This window comes from Myxine glutinosa, chromosome 5 (genome assembly GCF_964187855.1).
Source record: "Myxine glutinosa chromosome 5, kmMyxGlut1.1, whole genome shotgun sequence".
Taxonomy (NCBI): domain Eukaryota; kingdom Metazoa; phylum Chordata; class Myxini; order Myxiniformes; family Myxinidae; genus Myxine; species Myxine glutinosa.
The window spans coordinates 185,461,395-185,474,344 of NC_136265.1; the positions used below are offsets into that span (position 1 = coordinate 185,461,395).

Consider the following 12,950-nt stretch of genomic DNA (forward strand, 5'->3'; position numbering starts at 1 on the left):
ACAAAATCCAAGTCGCGCAAGACGCTGTCCATTAGTCGCTGGAACGCCTGAGCCGCATTCTTCAAACCGAAGGGCATCCGAAGAAATTCGAAAAGCCCGAACGGCGTGATGACCGCCGTCTTCGGGATGTCCTCCGGCCTGACGGTGACCTGATGGTAGCCGCCTATGAAGTCCACCTTCGAAAAGAAGGACATGCCCGCCAACCGGGCGGAGAAGTCCTGGATGTGGGGGACGGGGTAGCGGTCGGGGGTGGTGGCGTCGTTGAGGCGCCGGTAGTCCCCGCACGGTCGCCATCCCCCGCCGGGCTTTGGCACGATGTGGAGCGGCGACGCCCAAGCACTCTCGGAGCGCCGCACGATGCCGAGCCGCTCCAGCGTAGCGAACTCCGCTTTAGCTACGGCGAGCTTCGTCGGCTCGAGGCGGCATGCCTGGGCGTAGACCGGTAGCCCGGCGGTGGGGATGGGGTGTTCCACCCCGTGCTTGACGGCCCCCGCCGAGAAGGTGGGCCGCGTGAGGGCCGGGAAACCCGCGCGGAGGCGGGTGAATTCGTTCGCTGCCGGAAGCGTACAGATGAACCTGGCCGGAACCGAACCGCTCGGCAAGCCGCTCGGCGAGCCGCTCCAGGAGCTGCTCAACGAGGCGGGCAGCGCGCACGCGAGCGAGCTGAACGTCTCAGCCTGGACAAGCCTTCTGTGCTTTACGTCGACCAACAGGCCATTGGCACAGAGGAAGTCCGTGCCGAGCAGTGCCATAGGCACGTCGGCAGTGACGAACGACCACCGGAAAACCTGCCCTCCGAACCGCAGAGAAAGGCAGCGTTTTCCGTATGTGCGAATGGACGTACCGTTGGCGGCAAGCAGCGCGGGGCCCCGGCCCGCGAACTGCTTGTCGGACGTACCGGCGGGAACGACACTCACCTGCGCTCCCGTGTTGCACAGGTAACGGCGCCCGGATAAGGTGTCCGTGATGAACAGTAGGCTGTTTGCATGGCCGGCGCTCAGTGCCACTACCGAGGGCCGGCCCGGGCATTTCCCGACCTGCCGAATGAGCACGGCGGGCGACATTGCCGAGCCTTGTGGCCGAACTGGGCATGGAAAAAACACCAGGTTTGCGGCGAAGGCGGCGGAGGCCACGGTTTCCTCCGCGGCGGCGGCGGTGGGCGGGGTGTGGCGGCGGACACGAAATGCGCATCAGCCTCGAGATCCACGAGGTGTGGTGCATCAGCATCAGGGTCAGCATCAGCATCAGCCCCGATCGCCGCGACGGCCGCGCCAAAACTCGCCTGGGTGTCCAAAGCCGCGAAGAACCTGTCGGCCTCTGCAGCGAGAGCCCGGGGTTCCATTGTCGCAGAACCGGCCAACGTGAGGTGGACTCGTGCCGGCAGCTGGCGTCGAAACAACGCCCGGAATAGAGCGTCCGGGGTTTCGTCGCCCAACAACGACAGCATATGGTCCATGCGGAACGACGGTCGCGTGTCACCGAGCTCGGGGAGGTCCAGGAGGCGGTCGGCCCGAGCGGCCACCGTGAGGCCGAACGTGGTGAGGAGGAGACACTTGATCGCCTCGTACCTGCCGTCGGCCGGTGGGTTCCTCAGGACCGACACGACGCGGCCGGCCGTGCCGGGCCCGAGGGAGGCGACCACGTGGCAGTACCTGGTCTCGTCCACCGTGATGCCTCGAAGTCGGAACTGGGCTTCCGCCTGCAGGAACCATACTTCAGCTTGCGTCTCCCAGAACTCGGGGAGTTTGATCGTAACCGCGTTGTTTGCCATTGCGATGGCGTATTCGGTCGGTCAGCGACGGCTGATCCAATGTCGGAGGGTCACCAAATGAAGCGCGGTGCTACGCGCGCTTGCTTGTACAATAAGAAGGAAGCGGACAACGCGGTAAGTTTAAGTGTCTTTATTAAAAGAGTTCACTGTAGCACTAGCGCGCTCCGGGCTGCGCGCCTGGTGTATATCCCGCGGCCACGCCTACCCCTCAGGCATGGCCGCCGCCCACTTGGTGCGTGGAATGATGCCCTCACGCCAGTGAGCTTTCGTGTCCGCCACAACCCTTTACAAAAACAAAGGTGGATACTTTGATCCCTGTGAGAACTTCCTTGCACCTTATGAAACCTACATGGAGTTAAAGACCAACGACTCACACAAAAGGTCGTAGTGTAGGAGTTGTGGACAACGAGAGGGTAAAAACTTCTTGACTTGTTCAAGGCTCTTTTATTTCCACAGAACTGAAACCCGACCGGACCTCGTCTTTTTATATCCCCCATGACTTCCGCCCGATCCTCTTAAAGGGGCGTTGCTGGGGTTGGCCTTTTTCGGGCACCGTGGTCCCTTTTTTGAAGCAATGTTTTATGGCCGGATGCCCTTCCTGCCCTCAACCCTGTTAGTCACCTTTTGCGACACACCGGGAATTACCAGTGAACTGGTACTCAATTTGCCGACCTCAGAAGGATGACAGACTGAGTCAACCCCCCTGGCGTTAATTCAGCGATCGACCGGGATTCGAACCCAGGATCCTGGGATCCCAAGCCGGCACAAGGTAATTCAAATGTTACACCAAACTGACCGGTTTTTTGCCTGATATTCCCAGGTGACAACTGGGATGGCACAAGACACAAGTGTAGACTTAAGGACGTCGGAATAGCGCTTTGTTTGTCCACCTCGTGACCGTTTACCAAATTTCAGTTGTCCATAGCAAAGCGCTCTCAGGATTCAGTCTTGACAAGGTGTACAATTACCAGGCTACACCACACCACTTGATCATTTGTTGGCCTACCATTCACTACAATCGACAACTCGGCCTCAGGTAAAGCATTGCGACTTGATGCTTTACCTGATGCAGAGTCTCAAGAGTTTTATTGAATGGCAGAGGTAGAAAGAACATGGTAACCTTACATGCTTTAAGTGAATTGTTCGCAGGTACTTTTGCAGTATATGACCGAAGCCTGACTACTGTTTGATAGCATCTGGTACATTAAATGAGTTGCTGACTCACGCAATACAATTTCGCCAATTCAGACACAATTTGAAGTGTTTGCCATTTATTGAGGACACAATGTGGTGGCAATATGCTGTATATATACAGTCGTGGCCAAAAATATTGGCACCCTTTGCACGTTTTTCCCCAAGTTAAATTAAAGGCCCCAAGTGACTCATACACATGGTTCAACAATGTTCTCAACACACCATAATGGGTAGATGCAACGTTGACCGAGTATGTGACGTTGACTTCAACATCCCCATCATTGAAACAAACCAAGAAACTTTCATCGAGTCAGCCCTATACCTGGCACGTGAGATTGCGCTCTTCTTTCCTTTGTCTTTAATCTATTAGGTGTTTATGCTGGGCCCTTTTGCTTCATACATTATGCATCTTGGAGTATCCTGCAATTTACCTTACAATCCACGAGGCCTTGCAATCCACGGCAGAGATTTTACGGTTGAGATTCTTAGTCTGCTCATGCGGAAATGGTATTCAACAGCTCGTGGTACTTTGTGGTTGAATTCTTTTTAGTTTCCTACAATTTTTGGGTTGTGGTGCAGGTGCGCTAGCCAAGAGACAATGTCGCTTCCTCACATCAGAATCATTGTAATCTCTTTTTTTTCTTTTTTTTTCTTTTTTGTATACAAGATCGAGGCTCGTGAAAGAGCTCACATCAATCACAAAAAGGACAAACGGACACACAAAACATACAATAAAGGGAGTGGGAGACAAGATGGGGAGAGAGAGGGAAGCACACAAGTACAACAGCAGAGAAACAGAGACAACGGAAGATCCGTGGGAGGGAGAGGGCCTGGGGGGAGGAGGCATGGGAAGGCAGGGGGTGGGGGGGTGGGGGGGTCGGGTATTGATTGCAAATACAAAGTTTAATTTTAAAATGTTTAAAATATGCACATAATTGCATTTTTCAGTATTTGACCTTTTGAGTCCACCCCTAGGGGTGGGGCCAAAATGACTACTCGTACATCTTTGTGCCTTGTGCAGATCATAACTACGAAGTTTGGTGAATTTCTGTCAAATCTTTTAGGAGATTCAGTCTTCAGTCGTTATTGTGTTGGACTGTCCACCAAAATTGATTGTGCTGGGATGTCTGCCAGAATTGATGAGAGGAGGAAGTACAATTTGCAATGTATTCTGGTGTCTTTTAGCGATGTATTCGGGTGTCTTTATCACTCTTGGTAGTTCTGACAACACAAAAGAATAAACGGTATGGTTTTTAAAGGCTTTATGACTTCACCCTGTAGTGACTTTTCAGCATATCATTTTGTACACATTTGATGGGGCGGCCATTTTTCCCATGCAATTCCGACAGATGGAGTCATACCATACTTCATGATATTTTGTAATACTTAAGAATAAACTGTAATGAAATATGTATATCAAGTAATTGTGCATAATAACAGAAGAAATCCTTTTGTTACAACTCGGACACATTTTTGCCACTAACAACTGACCAACGACACGCTTATTGATGATAATCAAGCCAATAAATCATTTCTGCTGAATTGTCTTCTATTTGGGAGCTCTTCTGTTTTCAAATTCATGTTTTAACTTGATACTGACTGCCTGGCCCAGTCAAATCCCTCCCTTCTGCCTCACTCTCCACCTGTGTTGTAGCGTGCTGCTTTCACAAAGCCCTTGGCTTCTCTTGTGATGAAATGACAGATAATTGTTGTAATTGTTTCACTCTGAAAATGCTGCGTTTTTGGAATGTGGAGTGTCAGTTGTGGCAGATAGAGTTGATGAAGTCGATTTTTATTTAACATGATCTAAGGCTTGTAGTCGAGCTGCCACACACACGCTCACACACGCACGCACGCACGCACACACACACACACACGGACATACGGATGTACATACATGACACAACACAAGACTGTAAGACGAGACAAACACAGCTACTGAGTTTGGGGCAAGTGTCATCACTCTTCCTCCCCCCAAGCCCTCGACCTCCCACAGATCTCCCGATGTCCCTGCTCTCAAATGTTGTACTTGTGTGCTTCCCCCTCTCTCCCCATCTTGTCTCCCGCTCCCTTTATTTCGTCTTATGTGCCCGTTTTTTTTTTTTGTCATTAATGTTAGCTCTTACACAAGCCTCGATCTTGTAGACAAAACTTTGAGCGTATCGACGACATCACAACAATGGCGCTGCTTTTCTTACCGCACACAGCAGGACATTTCCGAAAGAGGGATTTCCTCCTCCCCATGGATGCTAACCTATGGGGATTGCCGTGCTCTTAAGCTTTTAAATGCTGAATGTCAAGCAAGGTAGCAGCACATACCATTTAAAAAATCTTTATATGAGTCGGCAGTGGTTTCAACTACCGACCTTCCAGACTCGGAGCAGCATCACGAATCATTTCACCACCAAGTCTATTTGACTCCTTGCTTTATTTCTTCATGTTTATGATCATTTTCCTTTGCACGTTGGTGGTGCAGTGGTTGTAATATCATTTTAACAAGATCTGATGTAGACAATTGTGATGTTTCCTTGTTGAAGTGGAGAGAATATATGATTTGTTGTGTCACAGTTAGTATATGTCTTCTTCCCTGATGGTGTAATCTGCACATGGTATATTGGTATATGTCCTGTCTTTGTTCGATCTAATAATCGGAGCATATGTGATAGTATGACGTGATTTGAGTAATTAATCAGTGGTATTATATTTGTCACTGTTATCTGGTCATAATTTGAGCTAGAAAGCACCTGAAAATGCAAAGCCCATCCGTGTCCGTTTTGTAATCAGACTTCTTCTCCTTCCATTTGCTAAACATGACAAAAACAGCTAAAAAAATACAAAAAAATTAATGCTTTGAGGTGACCATGATCTTTTGAAAAAAAGCAATTGGCTTCAGTGACCCATTATGCAAACACTGCTAAAATGTCAAGTCAATTAGATGGAAACTGACAATTTTATGCAACCTTGACCTTTGACCTTTTTATCTAGAAAAACAATTGGCTTCTAGCTTTTCATTGGTGACCCAATTTCATGACCCAATATGCAAATTCTTAAAATTTCAGGTCAATCGGATAAAAATTTATGATTTTATGCAACCTTGACCTTTGACCTTTTGATCGAAAAAAACAAACAATCAACTTCTACCTTTTGATTGGTGAACCATTTCAGTGACCCAATATGCAAATTATTTAAATTTCAGGTCAGTTGGATGCAAATTAACGATTTTATGCAACCTTGACCTTTGACCTTTTGATCGAAAAAAACAAACAATCAACTTCTACCTTTTGATTGGTGAACCATTTCAGTGACCCAATATGCAAATTATTTAAATTTCAGGTCAGTTGGATGAAAATTGACGATTTTATGCAACCTTGACCTTTGACCTTTTGATCGAAAAAAACAAACAATCAACTTCTACCTTTTGATTGGTGAACCATTTCAGTGACCCAATATGCAAATTATTTAAATTTCAGGTCAGTTGGATGAAAATTGACGATTTTATGCAACCTTGACCTTTGACCTTTTGATCGAAAAAAACAAACAATCAACTGCTACCTTTTGATTGGTGAACCATTTCAGTGACCCAATATGCAAATTATTTAAATTTCAGGTCAGTTGGATGAAAATTGACCATTTTATGTGACATTGACCTTTGACTTTTTGACCAAATTATTAATTTTCTTCTCCATATTATCGTAATAAACCTTTGTTAAAAATTTGATGACAAAAGCTCAAATGGTAAAAAAAAATTTACAGCCCAGATAGACACACAGACGACAGACACAACAACACAACAACATGCACTTTAACGCCATTTTCCCTGCTAGAGTGGGGGTTAGAGTGGGGGTCCCTTCCCAGACCCGTTGGCATTTATAACCTTCTTTCTGAAGGCCTCAGAGAGCTCTTTTGATCTAGGCATGGTGATGCCGCACACATCAACAACAAAGAACAAACCAAACTAAATGTCTGAGGTTTAAATAACACAGGTTCCTCCAAGATCCTCTCTGACGATGTTCTAATCATTTGCACCTGAGCTGGTGCACCTGATTCTAATTTTAGGTATTTGAAGTTGTGTTAAATGTAGGGGTGTACTCTCTTTTTGTACTTACTTACTTTTTACTTTTTTTACTTACTTTTTCCACATGTGAAATTTGCATTTATGTTTATTTAAATTATACAATGGACTACAAAATGTAAATGTTTCATGATATTTGTTATATTATATCACCTTTATCTATCAATATTTTTTAAATGAAGATCAAATACTGTATGTTGAAATATGTTGAAAAAGTCAAAACTTTACATGGGGTGTACTTACTTTTTCACGTCCCTGTACATACATACACACATATATGTATGCATGCCAAATTCATATATATATACAGACACACATATATGCACCTCAGCATACCAAAAAGGCGAGAAAGAGAAAGAACGATGCTGATGACAACACAAAGCTTTGATTCTGAAATAATTATGAGATAGAGGATATGCTATCAGAGCTACAGGCCATGTTTTCCTGTCACACTATTTATGGCCTAATTACAAGAGTTTATTCATTATGTTAAGTCTTCTGGCTATTTTCAATGTAAATTATAAAAATCTATTTTGAAGCAACCTCACAGAATGTGCAGTCAAAGTTTCACTTTCCTCTTAACGGTGCATTATTTACATTTGAGGAGCTGACATGATGAAGTTGATTTCATTCACATATCTGGCATTTTATCAGGAAGAAAGGGATGCAATATTTTGGTTATGCTATTACATGTATATTATTGAATTTGTTGTAGAATTGAATTAATTAATTTAAATTTTGTATAAATATTTTGGCATGAGATTATTTTTATGTGTTTCGTCTGATTTTCATATTCGATGGTATCTTGCTGTCTTCGTTTTGTTTTTTGTTTTTTGTTTTTTAATGTTGGAGGCTCAAGGCAAGGACTGCATAGCCCTCATCGAGGCCAGGCCTTAAATAAAAGAGATGAAAAGTGTATGGCATTTGCTTGTAAGAAAGAGAGCTCGGTAGCTGTAGCTCGGTAGCTGTAGTTTGAGCTAGCTCGGTAGCTGTAGTTTGAGCGTGACAGGAAGTTTTTTTTTGTTTTTTTTTGTATACAGAGTCAAGGCTTGTGTAACAGCTATAACACATTACACACAAGAACATGCACAGATCCATAAGACATACAATACATAAAGGGAGCGGAAGGCAAGAGGGGAGAGAGAGGAAAACATACAAGCACAACAACAGCAGAGAACAGGGATGTCGGTAGATCTGTGGAAGAGAGAGGCCTGGTGGAGGGGGCGGAGGGGTGGAGCAAAGGGGAATACGGTATAAAACAAATTGACAGAACTAGGAATTTCAGAAAGTAGTTTGAGATGGAAAGAGATGCATTTGGGGTGTTTTAACTGGGGTAGAAAATATCAAGGTTTTGGATGGGGGAACAGCTGTTTTGAAGAACTGGAGGGATGAGTGAGATTGAAGAGAGTGAGGGAGTTTGTTCCAAAGGCGGGAGAAAAGAGGAATGAAGGAGTGAAGGTGAACAGCGAGTCTTGATTTTGGCAGTTTCACCGGAAGAAGTTTGCTGGCAGATGTTGTGCGTCCTGCAGGAAAATTTGGGGGACATAGCACAGACAGAGCAGGGGGAACTAGGCCAGAGAGGAGTCAGTAGAAGACAGAAAGACCAACAACCTGCCTGTGGTGAGTGAGTGACAGGCCCTCAGAGTTAGCTTCATCGCGGGAGATTCCAATGATCCTGAACGCTTTGGTTTCAACAGTGAGAGGCCGAGCTCGGTGTGAGGCAGGAGCACCAGTCCAGAGGGGAGAGCAGTATTCCATTGAGCTGTGGATGAAAGCCTTGTATGTGGTGAGGAGCTCAGGTGTGCCCACAAAGGACTTCGCATGACCGAGGATGCCCTGGCGGCGACTGGCTTTGGAGGCCAGATTTGAAATGTGGTTTTCCCAGGAAAGATCATGGCAGATCGTGAGACCCAAAAGCTTGAGTGACAGAACTTCTTCGAGAGTATTGTTGAGAAAGTAGATGGGAGGGTTTTCCAGACGGTCTTTTTGGAGAGACATAGTAAGAGTGTGAGATTTGTCATGATTGAAAGACATGTTCGACTTGTTTGACCAGTTTGTGATATTGTCCAGGTCTGCAGAGAATGAAGACGCTACTGCCTGCCCACCTGAGAGTGAGAGATATAGAGCGGCAGAGAGTGGAGTCATCAGCAAAGAGATGGAGAGGAATTTCCAGAGAGTGCGAGAGATCATTGATGAAGACCAGAAAAAGCACAGGGCCCAGAACACTGCCTTAGGGAACTCCAGCCTGAACAGGAAGGGAAGTTAAGAGAATTCTATTAAGGGCAACACATTGACTGCAACCAGAGAGGAAGTCGGCAAGCCATGTGTGGAGGTTTCCATGGATACCATAGGAGGAGAGTTTGGTGAGCAGAGCGGGGTGCCGACTGTATCGAAGGCACGTGATATGTCAAGGGAGACAGCTCTGATTTCCTGTTTGGCATTGAGGACCTCCATCCATTGTTGAGACAGCAGAAGCAGCATGTCCAGAGTAGAATGACCTGGTCTGAATCCAAATTGATGATCCAAGATCATGTCATTGGAGATGAGGAAGGATTTGATATCCGAAGCGATGATGGTATCAGAAGTGCAGTAAGACCAGCAATCCTGACACAGAGAGTGTAAGATGGTTCAGGGCACCACTTTAATGCCCCAAAGTTCGAATGGTAGTACCACCCTAGGCGGTTGCTGTCTACAACCTTCTACCTATAAACCCTGTTTGTTTGTATGCCTCTTTTGCCTCATTTCTGTTTTTAATCAAAAAATGAAAATATAATTAATGTTCTTATGTCGCTTGTCCTGACCATTGTTTGTTGGTTTGATGGCCATATAAATAGTATATACTAGCAGATACCCAGTTCCACCTCGCTGTTGTAAGGGAATTCTTTCCCAATTGTGGAATATTTTAGTCGTTTGCGAGTAATGTCCCCTGCCAGCATAATAGCAGGGACCCATAGAAATTCCACGTCATGTACAATGTGATTTGAAGTCCTCAATGCCTTTATTATTGAAGTACTCAAACCTCCCCTTCTGGAGCCCCCCTCACCCCAACCCCCACACACAGCCCAAAGTCCTCAACGCCAAGTCCTCTAATCCTTTCTCCCAGCTCTGTCCCCTCTCTAAGCTCCTATGCCACCTCTCTGTATTCTCCCTTTCTCCTTTTCTCCCTCTCCCTTTCTTCCTCAAGTCCTAAACCCCCTCACCCCCAAACCCTCCGCAAGTCTCTTCCCAACCCCAAAACTTCAGCTCCCACCTTTCCCAAACCTGTCGCTCCTCTGCCCTCCTCCCCTCACGCCGACTCTCTGTCCTCCGTTCATCCTTCAAATCCTCATCTCCAGGTCTGCAGCTCCGACTTTCTTTTTCAATTCCTCAACACCCTCCCCCTTCTCCCAACCCAAAGTCCACATAATAGTCATTCACTGGACTGCTGGCATTTATTGGTGAAGTAAATAGACGAAAAGATAATTATACAGTGCCTTCAGAAAAGTATTCACACCCCTTGACTTCTTCACATTTTGTTGTGTTACAGCCTGAATATAAAATGGTTTAAATTGAGATTTATTGTCACTGATCTGCACATAATACCTCATAATGTCAAAGTGGATTTTTTTTAGACATTTTCACAAATTAATTTAAAATGAAAAGCTGAAACGTCTCAAATCAATAAATATTCAATCCTTTTGCTATGACACTCCAAATTGAGCTCAGGTGCATCCAATTTTCTTTTATCATCCTTGAGATATCTCAACAACTTTAATGGAGTCCACCTATAGCCAATTCCATTGATTAGACATGATTTAGAAAGTAACACACCTTTCTAGATAAAGTCATACAGTTGACAGCGCATGTCAGAGTAGAAACTCTACCATGAAGTCCACGGAGCTGTCTGTAGAACTCCGAGATAGAATTGTTAGGAGACATAGGTTTAGGGAAGGGTATAAACAATTTCTAGTGTTGAAAGTTCCCAAGAGCACAGTAATGGAACTACCCAGACCCTTCCTTGAGCTGGCCGTCCGACCAAACTGAGCAACCGGGCAAAAAGCATCTTGGTCAGTAAGGTGAGCAAGAACCCAGTGACCAGTTTGACAGAACTACAGAGTCCCTTGGCTGAGATGGGAGAACCTGCCGTAAGGACAATGGTCTCTGCAGAATTTTACAAATCTAGACTTTATGGGAGAGTGGGCAGACGGAAGTTACTCCTGAAAAATGGGCACATGAATATTGCTGTTCACTGACGCTCCCTATCCAACTTGGCAGAGTTTGAACAAATCTCCGAGGAAGAATGGGAAAAACTCCCCAAATCCAGATGTGCAAAGCTGATACAGACATATTCAAGAAAACTCAAAGCTGTAATCACTGCCAAAGGTGCTTCCACGAAGTATTGACTCAACGGGTTGAATACTGACATAAATTAGATATTTATAGATTTCATTTTTAATTATTTTGTTAAGATTTCTTCTAAAAAAAAAAAAATCCACTTTTACAATATGGGGTATTATGTGTAGGTCCATATATGGATACAAAATGGCAGGATTTTTGACCTCCCACTCACATACACTTCCTCCTATCCCTCCCACCCTCCCAATGTACATGGATGGCACTTTCTCAACTTATTTCCCTTTCCTTTCCACTTTCTTCATCAACTTCCTCTATCTTTTTCTTTCAGTCAATTTCACTATCCCCTAACCTCCCAGTCTCTCCTTATGCATGAAATATGCCATCTGCCTTTTTACTTAAATTATAGTGTAGTTTATTGAGAAGCATACCTTGGTCCTGCCTTTCGTCAATTATTTTTCATGAGATTTCTTCTCGGTTGTATCCCTTCACCCACAGGTTCTGTTTCAGTGAACAGCCAACGCAGTCCATTCACAGCAAGCGGGGAAAGCGAGATCCTCGATTTGGATGCAGTTATGTTCCTGGGTGGCCTACCACCATCCCGTATCAGTAGCCCACTGCCTACTGAGTTGTGGACGGCATTGCTCGGATATGGTTATGTGGGATGCGTGCGTGACATGTTCGTAGATGGACAAAGCAAAGACATCCGGCAATTGGCTGAGGAGCAGGCTGCAGCTGGTGTCAAACCATTCTGTGCCAAAGCCTCTCTGCAAAATTGTGGAAGTGGGCCATGTCGGCATGGTGGTGTGTGCAGGGAAGGGTGGAATCGCTTCGTATGTGACTGCACGGCAACTGGTTATGCGGGACGCACCTGCGAAAGGGGTATGTCCTCACAATATCCACCAACAGAATTTCTATTTTACTCTCTTTTATCCAATTTTTTGCATGCCTATTATTTTATTTATCCACTTTTTCATGGCATCGAGCTTTTATTTTGAATAATGTGATGTTTTTGGTTCACAAGTTATCAAACAGAGTGACCACTATATTCGTCATGGGTGTGTGTCTGTCTGTCTGTCTGTCCGCAGCATAACTACCCGATGATATCATCCGATCTTAATCAAACTTGGGTGGGAGGTTGATATCATGATCTAGTTGTGTCCTGCCTAGAGTGGGCGTGTTGCGCCTATTGTGGGCGGAGCCACGCCCGAAAAAGATGTCTTTTTAGGGGGTAATCGAGTTCAAGCTACATCTTCTCCAAGGGAGTTGGTGGAATCTGACAGCGGTTTCGGTATTTGGCTAGGCCAATGTCATGTGTCTAGCCCCACGGTGCTCGATTTTTCATCTTCACCCCAAGGTCAAGGTCACAAGGTCACAAAATTTAGAAAAGTCGATTTTTAAAATGGTTTTAATACATTGTTCGCTTCCTGATAGGGTGAAATGTCGTACATGATCTTATATTATCACATACATCATGAAATACAAGTTTTCCAACAAATTTCATAATCTTCGACCTTTGACCTTTGAAGGTCACAAAGGTCACATTTTCAAAGTTCTCGGAATCTAACCGAATTTTCGGTA

The 12,950-nt window shown here is 45.3% G+C and overlaps 1 protein-coding gene across 9 annotated transcripts in view; it reads left to right on the forward strand.

Annotated features, from left to right (window-relative positions):
* The window catches only part of LOC137413498 (neurexin-1-like), a 1,626,023-nt gene that overhangs the window by 554,793 nt on the left and 1,058,280 nt on the right, over window positions 1-12,950 (forward strand). For 8 of the 9 annotated variants that reach the window (XM_078779254.1, XM_078779246.1, XM_078779249.1 and 5 more), the window contains exon 8: window positions 11,868-12,251. In XM_078779254.1, the coding sequence (XP_078635380.1) occupies window positions 11,868-12,251 (384 nt within the window). Of the gene's footprint in view, window positions 1-11,654; window positions 12,252-12,950 lie in introns of those variants that run through there. The other variant, XM_078779255.1, reaches the window with a different exon arrangement.